We start from the raw sequence: 19,337 nt of genomic DNA on the forward strand, positions 1-19,337 counted from the left end.
GGTGACGTAAGAACAGAGGGGAATCCCAAACAGCTGACATATCGCGCAACTGAGAGTCTGGTGGATATCGGAGATGATATGTGGAAATGTTTATTATTATATGTAAAGGTCGTTATTATATATGTTTATGTTTATTCAGTTAAAAATGTTAACTATGAAAAAACATATTCACCTCCAAATCATAGTGCAGCAAATAGAGCGGCTGCTCCCGCTGTCTTTTATCACCGCCTTTTCTTTTTGTTTCTTTTTTCTCTTAAATTGAGTCCACAAACTGTCACTATTGCTTCTACATCGTCATCCGTGTTTGGTCATTCTAAATTCCCGTATGCTATGTTGGGGGTTTTACCTGATTATCCTCTGGAATCGGGATGTTCGTGACTGGAATTGGTTCATGTGGTTTGTTGCTCCTACCTTGTGGCTGAACACAAACCGATCGAACCTGTTGTACTTTTATCAGCTCTGTGATCACAGAGGTTTGGAGAATCGGCCGACAATTCATAAATCTTGCCGTCTAAACCAGACTTAAGACTCACAAGCTCTACTCATCTCCTCTCGACCACTGCCCAAACGCTCTCTGACTCTGGTCGCTATGGTAACGTTTACATATCCCTTCAAAATAAGATACAGATGCGCCACAAAAACTAACATTTTACTTTCGTGAAAATTTTAACTCATGATAACGACTAACTGGAGCCCTGAGCTTGTTTCTCTGCAACGAGACGGTCCCATCTGGGAGTGATGGAGACAACCCAGATAGCACAGAATCATTGAAAAATCATTGAATCAATGTCAGCCAGAAACATTGAATCAACGTTGAACGCTGACATTGAAACAACATCGAAAGTGGTCGGTGACTTGTATGTTTAATCAACGTTAGGGTTTCAACCATTACTGACATTATATCAATGTTGATTCAACCATCATCTGTATGTCAACTTACATGCCTATTTGTGTTGATATTACATTGAATCAGTTAGGAATCCACGTTGATTCAAGCATTATCTGAACGTGGATCTGCATGCAGATTTGTGTTGATTCTACATTGAATCAATGTTGATTCAACCTTCATCTGAACGTGGATCTGCATGCATATTTGTGTTGATTCTACATTGAATAAGTTAGGAATCAATGGTGATTCAACCATCATCAGAACGTGGATCTGCATGCATATTTGTGTTGATTCTACATTGAATCAGTTAGGAATCAACTTTCATTCAACCATCATCATAACACTCATTTGACTGTGGATGTACATGCAGATTTGGGTTGTTTTTATATTGAATGAAAGCTAAGGATTTATGTACATTTTAGGTCTGATAGGTCTACATCATAACATGCCACTAAAAGTTTCTTCACTGGTGTTAAACACTATATTATTGGCAGATGATGGGTAAACTGTGTACAAAAGTTTAAAAATGACAACATGGGTTTGATTTAACATTTTATTTAAGAAAAGAGGGACAGATCTTTAAACATATTTGACTCCTTTTTGACTGTCAAAACAACAGTCTGTTGTCCACAGAAGAACAGAGTCCATGAGGTTAAGCTTTGTACTGTATGAAGTAGGAAAACAGTACAAGTTGTGGTAACCCCAGTTTGACTCTGGTTGGCGTCACTTTGATTCCTTGTGATGTCTTCCTCTCATTCTGGCGCATAATGAAGCCGCTTCTTGACAGTTTTGCTGCAGTCCTCAAGAGTCAGCTTTCGGTCAAACTGCAGAGCAACAGCTGAAAAAAATAAAAGTGAGGAAGGTGCCGGTTAGAAAGATGATAAACATTTGAAAAGTTCTGAAACACAATGAAAGATTAAACAGTGTACTGGTTACAGGTCTGAGAACAAATACAAACCATATAGTTCCCCATGTACACTCACTGTTAAATTAATATCTTAATCTTTCATTAATATTTATCTTAATGTTTACATATACAACTGCATTTACCCATTAAGCTGCAGTATAGTGTAGGATTTATGATATTGATATTAAATCAATATTTAAAATAAAGGGCTGTTTATCAGAAAACCTAACAATAAAACTCAGGGAGGATCAGGTTTATTTAACACACCAGAGACAAATAAATCGAACAAAAGGTGATTTATAGTGTAGTTGGAAAAATTATAATTTATACAGAATAAACTTCCATCAAATACCTGGTTCAATCTTCCATCAACTACAAATATTTCCAAATAAGTTGATTAAATTCCTTAAAAAGTGTCTATATGCTAATAAAGATCCCACACAAGTAACAATAGTCCAGTTCAATTTAACCAGTTACCAATCCAAGGATCAACAGACTGAATCAGTCATTAGCAGGTTTAGTTCAGTGTTTCACCTGCCTTACATGTTAAGTGTTTCCCTTCTGCCTCACCTGGATTGAATCTGTGGATGATTAACAACCTTCTGCACTTCTTGATGGCTGCAGACGGTCATGTAATCATCCAACTCAGCTGTTCTGGTACAGAGGCTCATTTAAGCACGTCCCTAAGCATATCATAATAAAAAGTTAAAAACAAGTGATTACTATCACAACAATTTAAAGCCCACCTGGAGCAGCCAGCCTTACACTTTCTTGTCCACCACATGCTCTCCCAGACCAAACAATAGGCCCCGCCCTATTTTAAAAACTCAAATCCCACAAAATCTCGCAGGATTTCATACTTGGGCCTGGAGTGGTGGATAGGATGAAAATAATACAAAAGGGGACATGACCTCAATTATTAAAAATATCCGTTTTGCCCCAAAATAACCAGGATTACTATGGGCACAAAACAATGCCCTTATTTTTCAATAAACACATTTAAGATCAAAGTAATATTGAAAGACTTACCATAAAAGTGCTCAGCGGAGAATTCAATTCAGAAGCCGGTAGCAAACAAGCCAGCAGCAAAGTGGCTGTTTGGTTGGGACAAACCACAAGTGTAAAATTGGGGAGGTGGACTGTACAACTCCTAGTAGAGACTTGTAGATGTTTTTGTGTCAACACATTATGCACAGTCAGTAATAATATTTACAGACAAGTAAGAAAATGTACAGAAAGGAATCACAACCCACTGTTCTCAACATGTAGTGCTTAATTTGAAACATGATTAACCCCCACCTAGTAATAAAATGTTCTGACCCAGAGCTCAAGGAGGGGGAGGGAAGAAGGGATGAGAGGGGGTAAAGAGGAGAAGGTTGGGAGGAGCGGCTGGGTGGGGGAGGTTTGGGAGGGAGTAGGGGGAGATGAGGAGGTAATGAGGGCTGCAACAAACTGCCCAGATTGCACACAATGGTAAATCAACATTGAATTATAGTCAGAAGGGTTGATTTTTGGTTGAAGGTCAACAACTGACGGTTGATCAACCATCAAACAACCATCCACCTCCAGCCAAGTAACCAATGTTGAAACTGTGTCATTGAATCAATGTTGTTTTGTGGTTGAAATCTAATGAATGAAATGCTAATGTCTGATCAATGTTGAATCAATGTTGAATCAATGTCAGCTCTTTTGCCACACCCCTTCCCCTCCTCTCCTCCTCATCAGAGCTCTGGGTCAGAGCATTTTATTAGTGAGTGGGGGGTATTACATTCTAAATTAACCTCTGTAAAGGATAGTGGGTGAAGATTCATTTGTGTACATTTTCTTTCTTTTTCATAACAAAGTCCTACTGACCATTTGTGTGTGATATATTGACACAAAAACATCTACAACTTACTACAAGGAGTGGAGCGGTCCACCCCCACCATTTACATGAGTGGGTTGTCCCAAACACACAGCCACTTTGCTGTTGGCTTGTTGGCAAAAGATGTTAATTCAATGTTGAATTGCCATCATGTGCAATCTGGGCAGGTGCAGAGCTATGGGGGGGGTGCGGTTTCAAGTCGCTTAAATGTCTGATTATAGACTGAGAAAGTCTACCGCCTGTTGAGAAAGGTCTATTTAATGGTAAAGTTACTTTCCCTCAATGGAATATATACTAGTCAGTCCCAGTGACCGTTTCACTCACGGTTTAGCCGAGGTGTGTGTGTGTTTTTGGCGGGTGGAGGGAAGGGGGTTGGGCGTTTGAATGGCAAGCGGTGGTGAGGGGTGCAAAAAACACCTTACATTGATTGAACACTTTGATTACTAGTTTTTCCCCAAACCTTATCCTCAAGGCAAACTGACCTGCATGCTTTCATTTCACCAAAACCTTGTTAATCAAATGTTAATTAAAAGCATGTGTGCTGAATTAGGGAAATGGCTAAAACTTGTAGGGCAGTGTGCCTGGTGCCAGTGCTGAAAAACACTGGATTCGATGTGGCATTTCAATCAATGAATGTTAATTGGCTAGAATTGAATGGTTGTTTGATGGTTGATCCAGCTTCTGTCGTTGACCTGAACCATACATGCAGCCTTTGTGATCACAATTCAACATTGAATTAACATCGTGTGCTATCTGGGTAGTTCTTCCCCAAACCTTGACGTCAATCAAACTGACCTGCGTTTTTTCAGTTCAGCAAAACCCCGTTAATCAGACGTCAATTAATATCATGTGTGTTGAATTAGGGAAATGCCTAAAACTTGTAGGGGCTGGAGGACCAGTGGTGAAACACACTGGATTCGACGTTGGCATTTCATTTATTTGATGTCAACCACAAAACAACATTGATTCAATGACACAGTTTCAACATTAGTTAATTGGCTAGAATTGAATGGTTGTTTTATAGTTGATCCACCATCAGTTGTCGATCTCAACCAAACATGCAACCTTTGTGATGATAATTCAACATTGAATTAACATATTTTCCAACAAGCCAACAGCGAAGTGGCTGTGTGTTTGGGACATCCCACTCATGTAAATGGTGGGGGTGGACTGCTCCGCTCCTTTTAGTAAGTTGTAGATGTTTTTGTGTCAATATATCACACACACAGTCAGTGAGAATTGTTATGAACAAGTAAGAAAATGTACAGAAAGGAATCACCAACCACTATCCTCTACAGTGGTTAATTTAAATGTGATAACCCCCGCTCAGTAATAAAATACTCTGACCCAGAGCGCTGATGAGGAGGAGAGGAGGGGAAGGGGTGCGGCAATACATCTGACATTGATTCAATATTGATCAGATGTTGATCAGACATCAGCATTTTAGTCATTAGATTTCAATGACAAAACAACATTGATTCAATGACAGTTTCAACACTGGTTACTTGGCTAGAGGTGGATGGTTGTTTGATGGTTGATCCACCATCATTTGTCGTCTTCAACCAAAAATCAACGATTCTAACTATTTTTCAACGTTGATTTAACATCATGTGCTATCTGGGAATGACACCCGAAGTGTTGCTTATATCCACAGCCTGCTTGGTCTCTACGAGGTGAAGCAGTTTGAAGCTTCATTGCCTCATTAGCAGCCGGTCGCCGCATGTTACACAGAGCGGCTTGCAATGTTTGACTCACCTACTGGTCCGGGATAAATCCATCCTCCTGTCGCTTCTCTGGGCCTTTTCCCCTTTGCAAAGGAACTTTCCAAAGACATCTGATCCATTTTTTACTCATTTTGCTACTTGTGGGCTCAGTGTTGGCGCGCAACTAACCGAGAGAATCGGGTTAAAGAATTTTCAAAATAAAAGATCCTCCAGACTCAATACATATGCCAGCTTTTTTTTTTTTACATACAGTGGTCCCCGCTGGTCTACAGGAACAGCCTTTGCAAACCACTGTAGATAACTGAATATGTTGTTGCACTAGGTTGGGATAAAATGGTGTCTGGTGAACTATGAAGCCTTAGTGGCACTTCACTTTGTTTTATCTCAAAATAAAATGAAGAAAAGTCAGCTGCTATCGTCAACATAAACCATCTTCATACACCAAACTGTAGCTTAGCGGACCCAGGAGGACGTGGGGGGGAAATCACTGCCCTGAACAAACCTGTTGGTCCTTCAATGCGCCAACTCACTCCACAACCACACAGCTAGACGACCCAGAACCCTCATTCCTCCCGGATCTCTTCTCAACCTGCCACCAGTGAGCTGCTTCTGCCTCCATTACCACAGCTTCTTGACCCCAGCACCATCTCCACTCCTCCCTCCCAGGGCACTGAGAAGCTCAAACCAACCCATCTACACATTCCCTTCATGCTCCCTGACAATACTGTCATGTTGACCCACATGCAGAATCACTAGAACACAATGACTAAGGATGGAGGTTTATGTCCAACATTTACATCTAATCAAAATGTGTATACGATAAACTGATTCTACTCCAGTCTGGAGAGAGGAGAGAAAAGTTAGGTGGAGATCACAGAGGAGGTGGAGTAGCTGATTGGTACAAGGAGAGCTTACACCAATCAGCTACCTCCAGAGTTGGCGTCTGGAGGTTTGAGGTGTGGTTGGTTCTGAGTCCTGAATGGTCTTGATCTGCATCTGGAGATCAGGGGGCAGGTGAGAGCTGAGAGCACAGTAACTACAAGCTGAGAGAATATTTCCTCAGGTGAATAGTGAAGAAGACTACAGGAGCAGCAGGGTGAAACACAGAAGATAGGATGACTGGGGATGGTCACTAATACTTTCACAGTGTAATCCCCAGGGCCGGAGAGAGGATGGAGTCTACCGTCCTTTTCTTTCAAATGTCTTTTTATTGATTATTAGCAAACAAATCCCTAGACACCATCCCCAGGCTACCATCAAGGTAACTCATCCTGCAGAGAGTGAGGGCTCAGCCATATCACCGGCAGAGCGCCCAGCAAAGATCTTCTCTGAAAAAGATCTCCCACTAACAACTTTATCAGCTTTGGTTATGTGAAAAAGCTGGAATAGTTCAGCTCTACCGATGGAAATAACAAAACCCTCAGTAATTCATCTCAAGAAAGGCAGTAGGTTTGTACAGATGAATTCAGGAAAAAATATATATTTCGGAAGGTAGTTAGGTGAAGTAGCTGGGTGTTATTTAGGTGAGTTAGACAGCAGTATTGGCACAGAGCAGCTGAATGAACAGACCTTGACGAAATAGTGATGGACAGAAACTGGACCAAAGGGTCGGGTAGGAATCATAAAGGCTTGGCTTCACTAAAAGCTCTTTTTGTGGTTGTCTTTCTGACCTGTCTTAAACCAAATCCAGTCAAAGCAATGACCATGACAACAGTTTCTGAGAAGTAAGGAATAACTGCACTCTGAAGAGAAGACAAAAGCACAAAGCTTTCCTTTTGTTTTCTTTAAATGACATTAATTGCATTTAATTCCAGAGAAAGTAGCTGTATGCTTAAAGTGAGAAAACAGGTCTTTACAATTTTATTTCTGGAGGTGAACATCAAATTGCCGGAAGTGCAGGCATGTTTTGAGTAGGAGCTATCTGACGGTGAAGTTCCTGAAGTGTTAGAGACAAACAGAAATCCAGTTCAAAGCAGCTTTTAAACATTTTTGGGGGGCATTTGTGTTTCAATCTAGTCTGCTTTCTCACTAGCTGATGCTGGATTAAGAGACCAATATGTTCAAAGCTTTGCAACACTCACTGCCTTGGATTAATACACAATGACACACACACACATGCACGCACACACACATTTACTCAAAGTATTTTCATTCAGAAGCAGCTCTTCCATCCCTATCAGTCCTCTGACACCTCAGCGTTCCACATAGCAGACCAAAGCACAGCCAACGTCTCTGCAAATGTAGCGCTCACTTGAAACACATGCTCTCTGTCTAGCTCTCACTCACAGAGATCTGTACTGTATGTTCCAGCACGTTTCTGAGCTTACAGTGAAAATACCTTCAGCCTGCTCTGACACTAAGAAAACATCCATCTGATTTCAGCCAATTTACAAGCAGTCACATGTAGAATAAAGTGCATACTTCCTCACCATTTCACATCCTAAGCTCGACTTTTATTACGTTTCCTTCAAATAAACTCAGTGCACCTCTGGAATATGCTATTAGATAATAGCATATTACCTGATAGTCAGTCTCATTGGACTTTATTCCACTTTCATCTTGTGAAAAAGAAAACAGACGTGAATCAGTGTTACAAAGCCTTGAAAGTGTGAGTCGAACCATAATTAGTTTCAAGATTATGCTTCATGTGATCCAACAAAAGTATCAGTCATATAAAAACAAAAGAGATTTCATATAACCTAATTTAACATTAAAATGTTCAGTATGTCATTATGTATGATGTTTTATTTTAAGGCAGAATTGCCTGTTTGATCCATGATGTTTTTGGTCAGTTCACAAACTAATGTATAAAAGAAGTCTGAACTTGATTTTTACTAGACTGAAGGAAGAATGATCATTGTCCAATATAAGATATTTCTTAGCTATTTTCATGGATATCATTAAATCAGAAAATTGAAAGAAATAAATTGTCAGCTCGCATCACAAGGAGTCATTACCAAATATAAAATTCATGACAGCACACCAAGCAGCCCTGGCATGTCTGTTCTTCCTTCAGTTGTGACATCGCTTTATTAATCAGATCCATACCGAGTTTGGACAGATGAAGAACTGATGGCTCCCAGGTCTCCTGTCCTGTAACCTGAACATTGTGGCATTTTTCACTTGGTAAACAAAGAGATGGAACAAAGAAATCTCCAGAGTTGTAACCAACTTCTCTAAACAGTTCACGCACTTCTTTGTGCTGTAGGTATCCTGGAATGGTGACATTCCTAATGGCCCCTCATTTCTTCCCACTGTCACGCTGAGACTAACATTTCCCCATGGATGGTTTTAATGTTGGTCTCCTCTAAAGCTGGGTATGCCGACAAGTCAATTATATTTCAAGTCATTGAAGCAGCAATTCTCTTATCAGTGTCCTGTCAGCTTTGATCCAAGGGCAGGCTGTGCTTGATAAACAGGCTTGTGAAATGGTTCTGACATCCGAAGTGAAACTCATCACACCTCCAAGCTGCAGTCTGAAGCCACACTGAGGAAAAGCAGGTAAAAACATTTTCATGTGCGTGAAAATGTGCAACACACCTTCATATGGAGCCCAAACTTTTGAGGACTTGGAAACTAGGAAATGTCAATCGCACTAATGCATGACTCCAATTCGAGAGCCTCTGACTGAATAGGGACTTTTTGAAAACACTTGATGAAATAGAAAAAGCAACCAACTTAACAATAAAAATCCCTGTTAGATTGTGTATAGCTGCTTGTTTGAAAAATAGAGGAATGAACCTGTGCTTCTGGATGCCTGTTTCTACAGTCGCATCAGAAAAAACTACAAGTCCATCATCCCTTGTTCCAGGTCAGCCTTTCCTCCATGGCAGAGCCAGAAAATAATAACGGTACTCAAGAGAAAATACATCCAATAATATGTCAATCATTTCATTCGACTCTGATCCAGAGTGGCATGGCATTGTGGGAGATGTAGTCAGGGAAAAGGCTTTAGCCACTCAACCTCTCATTTTGTTTATTGATCAGCACTGATTGGATGTGTAAAAATGATTAGAAAAGCAATTTTGTTTATTATATCTATTTTTTATCTCAATCTAAACTTACAAATTGCTTTATGTTTATTTATTTCACTGTTCTTACTGGTTTTAGTAAAAAAGCTCCATTGGATAGAAAACTAAATACTATTCACTGTGTGAATGCAGCTGTGTGGTACAAGTCATGGATGCGTCTCAAGAGCAGAAAGTGAAGATCACAATATAACCACTTCCAAAACCTAAGCACTGCTATAAACCTCATCAGTCGTTGCTAATTTTTTCTCCTGTTCTTTGTTGTTGGTAGATTTGAAACCAAGGCTTTCTTTGACAGCGGCACCCTGCATCCAGATTGTGGTTTGAAAAACTCACCACTTTCATGTCTCCAAGCAACCAGAATTAAGGCTGAGTGTAATTTAGAGGTGGGCACCTCAGTCTCCTCCTGAACGGAGAAAGTGTATACACATGTCCAGAGAAAAAAACCCACTACTAGTAGCAAAGAAACTTGTAAAAGTGCAGAATAAAATATGTACTCTGGACCCTGGTCTGTTCGCTGTTCATTATGGACAGATTTTTCTCTGGAATGTAGCTCCAAGTTATTTATGAAAAATGCACCTAGTCATATATTTTTTTCATAGAGCACATAAAAAATATTCAAAAGTAGAAGCCAATTGGGAAGCTGACATGCCTAACGCAGTGCTACTCAACACACTACTGGTTGGTGTTTGTAAAGCAACTGATCCATGTGTCTGAGTCCTGGTTAGCTGTTGATGAAGACTGAGTATGCTAGCTTCCAAGATGGTTTCCACTGTGCGTATTAATGCATGTTTAGGTATATTTGGTATTTGGACTACTAAAATAGGCAGCAGTAAGAGTTTTCACAGAGGGTCTCAAGGTTTAACAGATTTCAGTTATTCATGAGCGATTTTGATCTGTAAATCTCAACAGGAGTTTACTGTAAATGGCTTTAAGCTAACGTATACAGTAGGTCATAAGTCTAACAAGTGTTCCTATGCAACCTCTGATTTTGGGGTTATTTTTTGTTAAATATACTAAAGGTGTTTTATTTATTTATTTTTTATTAGTCATCTGAGAATAAATATAATAACTAAATTACTTAACCTTTCAGCTTTCAGTCGTTGCTTGTCCTATTGCTCCTCTGTGTCTTCTCCTTCTTGTGCTCATTATCTTCCACCGGACCTTTCAGTTCACATAACATCTGAGGATTCTGCTGAAACTGGTAAAAAGGAGGAGGCAGTGTTGTGGTACTCGAGATCGGTCTTGGTCTCGAGTCCGGTCTTAAGACCGTTTTCTGATGGTCTCGGTCTCGTCTCGGACTCGACCGCATTTGGTCTCGGTCTTGTCTCGGTCTCGGGCTCTGAGGACTCGGCATTTTATTTCAAGACCAGTCGAGACCGCAACTGTGAAAATATCACTAAACGTGCAGCATACTGTCCAGTTTATTTGTTAACATCTTTGTTTTCAGTGGATGCAAAACTCACCGATTAAAATCCAAGGAACTACGCGTTTCTCCCCCTCCCGCTGCCCTCCCCACCTTTCACTCGCGCACGGCGCTGCTCCCTCCTCCCTCCTCCCCCTCCCTTCCCCACCTTTCACTCGCACGCGGCGCTCCAGGACATGCGCAGTGGTTTTGTCTCAGCGGCAGAAAATGTTTGTCTAATCGTCAGTAATATAATAGCGCTGCATAAATAGTAAGAAATCCGATGGCCAGAGCTAACTCAGCAGCGCTTCGTTTTCAGAGACGATGGGGACAACGTCTAACTATTTTCGTCACTTAGAAAAGTAGCTCAAAGAAGGTAAGCTCCGTTAACGTGATGTTAGCAAAGCTAGCTGTACAGAGACACATAAGCATTGTGATGAAAAAAAGTCACTCACTGTCTGAATTATTGTGCGGAGATGTTGACTGACTTGTCGCATATATAGGACAACGCTATGTCCAAAAGTCTGCAATATAGTGATGTGACATTCAGAAACAGTCGATTCTTCTCCACGGCTCTTTATTTATTAGATGGGACTGGAGTGTCACTCACTGAGAGCCGTTGTTCTATCAGATTACCATACACTGTCAGAATAGCATACGTGCAGTGAGTACCATGCCTGTGCATGCGCATTAAGAAGTCCGACCGTCAGAGGAGTTGTCAGTTCACCATATGCAGCAAGTTATGACGAAAATAAGTCATTAAATTGTTTTCAATTATAACTATATAGATATACATGTGTTGTCATGGTTGCAAAGTGTATTTAAAGCAGGTCTGGCTGCAGCTGGAGTCAGCTACAACACACGCCCGTGTAAAACTCACTTAACCGCTAAGTCAGGATGCCATACAACTGTTAATAACAGATCTACGTCATGATTCTATGTTCCTAGCATACATGCAGTGAGTACCATGCCAGCGCATGCGCCTTAAGAAGTCCGACCGTCAGTGGAGTTGTCAGTTCAGCATATGCAACAAGTTATGACAAAAATAAGTCATTAAATTGTTTATAATATGACATAATATGATAACTAGATAGATATACATGCATTGTCGTGGTTTCAAAGTGTATTTAAAGTAGGTCTGGCTGCAGCTGGATGCCATACAACTGTTAATAACCAAGTGTATGATGATCTACGTCATCATTCTATGTTGCTGATTAAATAAAATCATATGGTAATGACAGCGTATGCATGTCTGAGCTAAGCGTACGACTATCTGACAACGTATGCTGATCTGACAGAACACCGTGAGTTCGTGTTAAGCGTATGACGATCTGACCTGACAGAACACCCGTTCTTTGTTCTAGTAATGCTCTGTGTACACTGCATCATTGTGTACCATGCCATGTACATACATTTAATTATGTATGTATGTAATTAAATGTACATACATTTAATTATGTACGTTGATATTTAAATTAACAAATAACTAAAACACAAGAACGAAAGAGCACGCAGAGCATGCACATTGCTCTTTGTTTTTGTTCAAAGTGGCAGCTGTAATGTCTGCCATGGTGTCAGACTACCTGGCTTCATGTACTGGGATAGAGAGTGAAAACAGTCCCGATGAGCGCCTTCTGTTTGGTTACTTCTTGTTTGTTGCTCCTTGGTCAGTGTTCATAGTTGAGTGTTATTTACCATCAGGGCATTGCCTCAATTGCTATGTTTAATGGTGCAACAGTGGTGGATTCTTATATGAGCAATATGGGCAAATTCCCAGGGTGCTATGTTTTTAGGGATGGCACGAGACCATCACACATTGTAACACAGAAATGGAATATTTAATATTGGTAAAATGTATTAAGTATTTAATATCTAGGTGTTTTTATGGGAATATGGATCTTTCAGATTATTCTGAGAAGCAATTTCGATCATATTTTACATTTTATTGTGTTATGTAGCGCGGGCCGCTGGTCTTGGTCTTGACTCGGTCTCGACTTTCCTCGGTCTTGGTCTTGACTTGGTCTCGGACCCTAAAAGTCTTGGTCTTGTCTCGGTCTCGATACACTCTGGTCTTGGTCTTGTCTTGGTCTCGGGTTAGGTGGTCTTGAACACAACACTGGGAGGAGGTACGGCAAACACTAGGAAGTCTCACCTTTAATAAACATTTTGTCTTTTGTGAAGACTTGTCCATATTTTCTCATCCATTATTCATAGCGAAAGCTTTCTGTTCTTTCACAGAATTCATATTTTTTTCTATCTTACACCCCCTGGAACTTCTCTCTGTCATGATCCGTGTTTCTGTGTATTTATTTTAAGGTTTTTCTGTGTTCAGTTTCTGTCCTGAGTCTCTGTTGTTTCTGCGTCTTCCCCGTTGATTGCTTCCCAGGTGTGTCTCATTCCTTGATTACCCTCCCTGTGTATTTAGTCCCACCTGTTGTCTTTGTCTCTTGTTGGATCCTCGTCGTAAGTCATTTGTCTGCTTGCCACCACAGTCGAACTGTAAAGTCCTGTGTTGGTTCAGCTCTCATTTTCAATCCTCTGTCTTTCACTTGCTACTGGTAATTAGCTGTGTGCTAACTCTCTGCCGTGCCGCCTGTGTTTGAGCTGTCTTGATTAAATTCATCATCATCTTCATCACTACCTGGGTCGTCAGCGTTCATTCTCACCACCACCAACCACACCCCATGACACTCTCCTTTCTCCTCAGTCTGATTACCTCTGATCCTTGATTTTGTCCACAGTGTCTTATCATGGAAGATTTCTTTTTTAAAAAGCCGAGCTCTAACAGTTTACTGTGTAAGCATTTAGTTTCATCCTGTTCTTTTTCTTTAAAGCCGGGCTGAGACATGCCCTGTTTTAAATATGTAATAATGCTAATCTATTCAGTGGAGATGGCGGCTTAAACACTCACAAATACACTTATGGAAGGGAGCAAAAATCATTCTCTGCAATACACAGAAGGTTTGGCGATAAGAGCGTCTGCACTGCAGCCTCCACCAACATGAGTATCAGCTTGGAGATTTATTCACTGAGAACGTCTGTTAGCATTAAAACTGGAGCTGCAGCTGCAGGTAGGAAATGTTATTTAAAGTTCAGCTGCAATGTCATTTCCAATCTAATCTCTATCACTTCTGGAATACATGGTTGGTGATACACTTTAGATGAGACTTAACTTTGATTTACTGTATGAGACTTTTTCCGCAGCAGACACTGTCACGTTTCATGGCAGAATAGTCATAGAGTAAATTTATGTCATTATAAAAATATCCTTCATGGTATGTTTCAGTGGCTGGGGAGAGGGAAGTCTGGGCCTCCGTTCTTAGGCTGCTACCCCCACGACCCGACCCTGGATTAAACTGAGGATGGATGGATGGAATATTTCAGTGAGTTTCTTTATATTCCCCGCTCTCTCACATGGCTCAGGTCAGTTCAATATCACCAATCGGTCAGGATGTTTTCTTCCTGAAGAGTCTTGGTGAGGTCCTCTGGCAGTTTGACCCATTTCTGACTACTTCAAGTGTGCACCAACCTTTCAAAGCAATGCTAAGATGGTTTACAACCGCGACTATCAAACATTCCTGCTTTTGATGTCTTTGCAGCCAATATAATTAAACCACATCGTCATCACATAGCTCCACCCGATCCACTTTCGACACGTACCAATGAACATGGTGCATTGATAAGGGCTAGTGCACCATGTTCTCTACTGGTTTAGGTCACATACTTAGAGAGAAAGAAAACGTTTTGCCTTCTCAGATTTGGCTGTTGTGTGAACCTGTCATGATCTTTGCCCCCCATAAAGAAGTAGAGGACAAGAAGGACAGAGCTGAGGCTCATGTTGGGTCATCATCTGAGTTTGAGTTCAGCTTTATACCTGAACAGCTCCATGTTTACCTCAGACTTTGTAGATCAAACAGTGCTCTTACATCTGTCCTGCTTCAAAAATGATTTACTTTGAACAGCAGTTTTACAGTCTGCTAAATGGAAACAATATTTAACTTAATATAAAGAAGCTCTGCAGACTTGAAGGCTTTTTTACATTTTAATAAGATCCTCCTAGTGAATCTTCGTCAGGAAAACAACAGTTGTCATGATTCTGAGGGTCAGTTTCCTCTGAGTCAGGTCTTGATTGCTTTTAGAGGTTTGAATCAAACAAATACATGTGAAAACGGCACTAAAGTGTTGTTCTAACTGCACTTCATAGGATGAGTCCTGGTTCTGTGTAACTCGCCACATTGTTTCATTCATTGTACTTTACTTGTTTCCCAGTTTTAATTGCTCTTTGTTAATTTTCCTCCACAATAGGTAAAACAATTATCTTGTGTGGGAGTAAATCCATAACAGTACTTATGAATTTATTTTTTTCTGACAAGTTTTTCGGAGAAGGTGGCATCTTCATAGATTTTTCAGTGCAATATGCTGGATCATATTTGTCATAGTTAGTAATATTTGTCATGTTCATCCTTGTGGGGTTGTAGGAGGATGGGTGTCTCCAGTGGTCATTGGGTGAGAGATGGGATCACCCTGGAGAGGTCGCCAGTCCATCGCAGGGAAACACAGAGACACACAGGACTAACACACACACACTCACACTATGGGCTATATAGAGACCAGTTAACCTGTCAGTCATGTTTTCGGACAGTGGGAGGAAGCTGGAGTACCCAAAAAGAACCCAAGGACTCACAGAGAGAACAGGTAAACTCCTTGCAGAAAGAACCCAGGGTTTTCACTGGACAGTTTAAATAGAAAGATGGTGAGAACAAGGACACCTGAGGCTGCCAGTCAGGGTGATCGTAGTTGTAACCTCGAGGAAGGAGGTTAGCAAAATCTGTAGGCACATGGAAATAATGTAAGAAATTCATAGGGATGGAGATAACAATCAGGGATCCACTGACCGGCAGTCAACTCCTCGTTTCCTCTTGCTGATTAGAAACAGGTGCACTGGGAAACACTACTCAGCCCCGCCCTCAGTTGGTAGTTGAAGGCCCAGAGAGAGACAAATAACTCCATCCTGACGTCACCACCCTCACAACATCTCCATCATCTCTCAGGGCACCAAGAGGCTCAGAGGAACCAGGACAGGAGGACTCAAAGGCCCCAACAAGAGTTGTTAGTCTATATATCACACACACGCACACACACCTACACACACACAGAGAGAGAACATGGTGACATGGTGGAGAAGGAAGTTTTCTAGCTATAAATCTATTAAATATTTTTAGAAACAAAGTCAATTATCACAGTCACACAAATTAAATTATTTAAAGTAGTAAAGATCATTACTGTTCATTTTCCAGTGACCGATTCTGTTTCGATCTTAATCACATGATGTTCAACTTAAAACACACTCCCAGGGCTGAACGTCAGCTTAGTGCTTCATGTTCCATGTTTCTTGATCAAAGGTCAGAAGGTTCTGCTACTGTCATTGATTTACTCTGGGTCAAGTCTCTGCTGACTCAGTCACATCGACTACTGATTACAGGAAATAGACATTTTATACATTAGATGTTACAAAGAGGAAAACCCTCTGCAGGCAGGCCTCCCATTGACTACTGAAAGCCACGTTCTCAGCTGCTGCTGCAGTTTACTGATGAGAAGCCAGTTTTACTGAATCAAAGTAACAATAGAATAAATGTAACTTTATCTGTGTTTTCATCATGAAATGTTTGCTGAGAAGGAGTCTGTGATGAAGCAAACTTTAGTCCATCTGCTTGGTCACATTTGAACACTTGAGAACTTCAGTCAACTTTTCCAGAAATCCTTGCCTAATAACTGGTAAAGAAAAAAAAAAGACAAACAAAAGAAAACAATATGGTAACACTTTATTTGAAAAGGGTTGAATAAGACTGTCATGACATAACACCTGTCATGAACTTCAATAAGTCTTCATGAATATTTATGACTGTTGTCATAAAGCGTCATTCGGTAAATAATGACACTTTTAATACAAAGTTGACATTATTCAAAATGTCTTCATTATGACAACTTGTCATTAACCAAGAAATCATGATCTGACATAAATTTGTTATAAAAGCATTACCGATTAAACTTTAAAAATTAGCTTTATGTAGTAATATTATAAAGCTCTGCCATGTTGTTTAGTCTTAATTTTCTTAATTTAATCGATCCTAAAGTTTTACAGCAAGATGTCTACAAAGCACTTATGAACTTAGCATTTGAAACATTATTTAAGGCTGTTTTAACCATAGACATAATATAAGGGTAGACGCCGCATTGGCCGCTCCGGCGCAGGAAATACGGCGGCCATCTTAGAGCGGTATACCCTCGTACTTTGCTCAACCAAAACAATAGAAGATGCCTCAGTTCTGCTCGGCTTATTCGTGTTTAAATCTACGAACTGTTGATGTCAGGGACCGGGGGATAACTTTTCACAAGTAAGAATGACATATTATTGTTAGTATGTTGTGAATGTAATATTACTGTACTGTATTTATGCCCACCAGCGAAATGACAGCAAATGTTAGCTATTGGTCTTCAGCCGGAGATTTGATGACAGGAATATGTTTCAAACAGGCCTACTCACAATTTCAGTAGCTTTGGTTAATTATCATTATCAACAAATTTTAATCAAATTTGGAGTTTTATGTTCTTTGAAATATGAAGATCAAAAATAGTGAGTGTAACGTTTTTTCTGAATGCTCAGCTTAAGCAGGCAACATGGCTCCTTAGTTTCAACCGTTGCCTTTTTATTTTTGCTTTGTTATAACAGTTATGTGCAGATCAGCCAGTACAAAATAACTTCAATGAACTCACTAAATAACAGTATATGAAGAAAATAACATGGACCTCATTCGGACAATGTTTTTGTGTACACACTCCCAGATATCACGTTTTTGTTTTAAAGGTTTCCAAAAGATAAAGAGAGGAGGAAGAGGTGGGAAATAGCTTTGAGGAGGGATGGATTCACTGCAAGTGATTCATCTGTACTATGCAGTGAGCATTTCAAAACGGAGGATTTTGACAAAACAGGTCAGATTGTCAGACTGAGAGCTGATGTGATACCATCAATTTTCAGCTTCCCAGTTCACCTTCAGAGAGTAGGTGCATTATTAAAAGTTCATTAGCATTCATAAATGTACATAATGTTAGCCTTAAGGGAGATATGTGTGTTTATGTACAGGTAGTATATACTGTGAAGTCCATATTCATAAGGTTTTTACATTTAAGGTTGAAAACTACAGAACTACAATAACCTCCACAAAAGCCCAAAGTAGTGAGTATGTGGCCTCTCAAGATGACCCAGAAACTTGTAGTTCAGACCTGCAACCTCAGTCTAATGATGTGAGTATTTTTTCTATTGTAAATATCATATCATAATGGTCAAGATCATATTAAAATCTAAATTATTTTCTAACCCTCATGTTGAATGTTCTCACAAATAAAACCAACATAGTTGAAGACACACACAGTGCTGCTGTCGTCTGAAAGAAAGTGTGCCATAGTGATGTCTAAGTGATGGGTGATGTCCATCTCTCTGTCTTTAGGATCATTGCTATGCTTTGCCAGCTTCTCTTACCGCTATCACTGCTAAACATAAGAGAGCGTTGGCAAGAGTGGAATATCTGGAGCGGGACAAGAAAAACACCATGGCCAGAGAGAAGAGGGCAAAGACCACAGCAAAGTCACTTTTGGGGGAATTGAGTGAAAAAAATCTCATTACTGAAGAACTCAAAGAACGGCTTGAATTCTACTCTGGTAATTCAAAATTAATTCCTCAAAATTTATGTACATTTTCTTGTATGTTTATTTTTCCTCCTGAGCTACATCAGAAGAAGAGTTTATATTTTTTCCTCTTAAATTGTCAGATCTACAACTAGAGTTTATGGAGAAAAAGGGCCATGAATACTCCAACGAATATAGAGAGTTTGCCCTCACACTTCATCTCCATGGCCCAAAGGCATACAAATACCTTGGAGAGAAGCGAAGATTTCCCCTCCCACATCCGCACACATTACAAAGGTAGCCTTAATATTCCCCAAATGTTTTTTTTTATTTTATTTAACCTTTTAATATTGCAAACATGTTAAATATTGATGCTCCTCCTACTACTTTTTACAGGTGGTTGTGTTCAGTAGATGACAGGCCTGGCTTGAACAAGATGATGCTGGACATGCTGGAGAGAAAATGCCAGGAAGACCATGCTAAATATGGATTTGTTGCACTCATTTTGGATGCAATGGCAATCAGAAAACATGTGCAATATAATCTACATACACAGTCACTGTCTGGCTTCGTGGACCTGGGGGATGGAAACAATGAGACTGAGGTTGCTACTGAGGCTCTTATGTTTATGGTGGTTGGCCTCCAAGGGCATTGGAAGGCTCCCATTGCGTACTACCTCACGGCGTCTCTGTCACCAGACACACAAAAGGTACTTGTCAGTCATGCTTTAGAGGAGCTGCATGCTCGAGGAATTCGGGTGCTATGTATAACAATGGATGGGCATGCTACCAACATCAGCATGTGTAACCAACTTGGGTGTGAACTGAAGGGAAACCC

At 40.3% G+C, this 19,337-nt stretch overlaps 1 protein-coding gene and 1 long non-coding RNA gene across 2 annotated transcripts; one reads left to right on the forward strand and one right to left on the reverse strand.

The window, feature by feature from the left end:
• Positions 1-998: 998 nt before the first annotated feature.
• On the reverse strand, positions 999-2,819 carry LOC148156654 (uncharacterized). Its single transcript, XR_015764355.1, has 3 exons — positions 2,367-2,819; positions 1,232-1,727; positions 999-1,063 (listed from the first exon to the last, which is right to left on the reverse strand). It is a non-coding gene; the product is annotated as an uncharacterized LOC148156654 (long non-coding RNA).
• A 14,205-nt stretch (positions 2,820-17,024) lies between these two features.
• LOC106912201 (THAP domain-containing protein 6-like) lies at positions 17,025-19,030 on the forward strand. Its single transcript, XM_088009211.1, has 5 exons — positions 17,025-17,212; positions 17,683-17,875; positions 18,006-18,119; positions 18,323-18,533; positions 18,644-19,030. The coding sequence occupies exons 1-5, from the start codon at positions 17,133-17,135 to the stop codon at positions 18,799-18,801; spliced, it is 756 nt and encodes a 251-aa protein (XP_087865337.1). The 5' UTR covers positions 17,025-17,132; the 3' UTR covers positions 18,802-19,030.
• Positions 19,031-19,337: the final 307 nt, after the last annotated feature.

The sequence above is a fragment of the Poecilia mexicana genome, unplaced genomic scaffold (genome assembly GCF_051168715.1).
Source record: "Poecilia mexicana isolate PSO_F unplaced genomic scaffold, ASM5116871v1 scaffold_10, whole genome shotgun sequence".
In the NCBI taxonomy this organism is placed as follows: Eukaryota; Metazoa; Chordata; class Actinopteri; order Cyprinodontiformes; family Poeciliidae; genus Poecilia; species Poecilia mexicana.

Excerpts from the sequence above, each read along its gene's own strand:
- LOC106912201 (XM_088009211.1), top strand. The coding sequence starts at position 17,133 with ATGCCTCAGTTCTGCTCGGCTTATTCGTGTTTAAATCTACGAACTGTT. Across the intron at positions 17,213-17,682 it reads CGGGGGATAACTTTTCACAA|GTTTCCAAAAGATAAAGAGA; the intron begins GTAAGAATGACA and ends TTTGTTTTAAAG. Across the intron at positions 17,876-18,005 it reads TCCCAGTTCACCTTCAGAGA|GTTGAAAACTACAGAACTAC; the intron begins GTAGGTGCATTA and ends TTTACATTTAAG.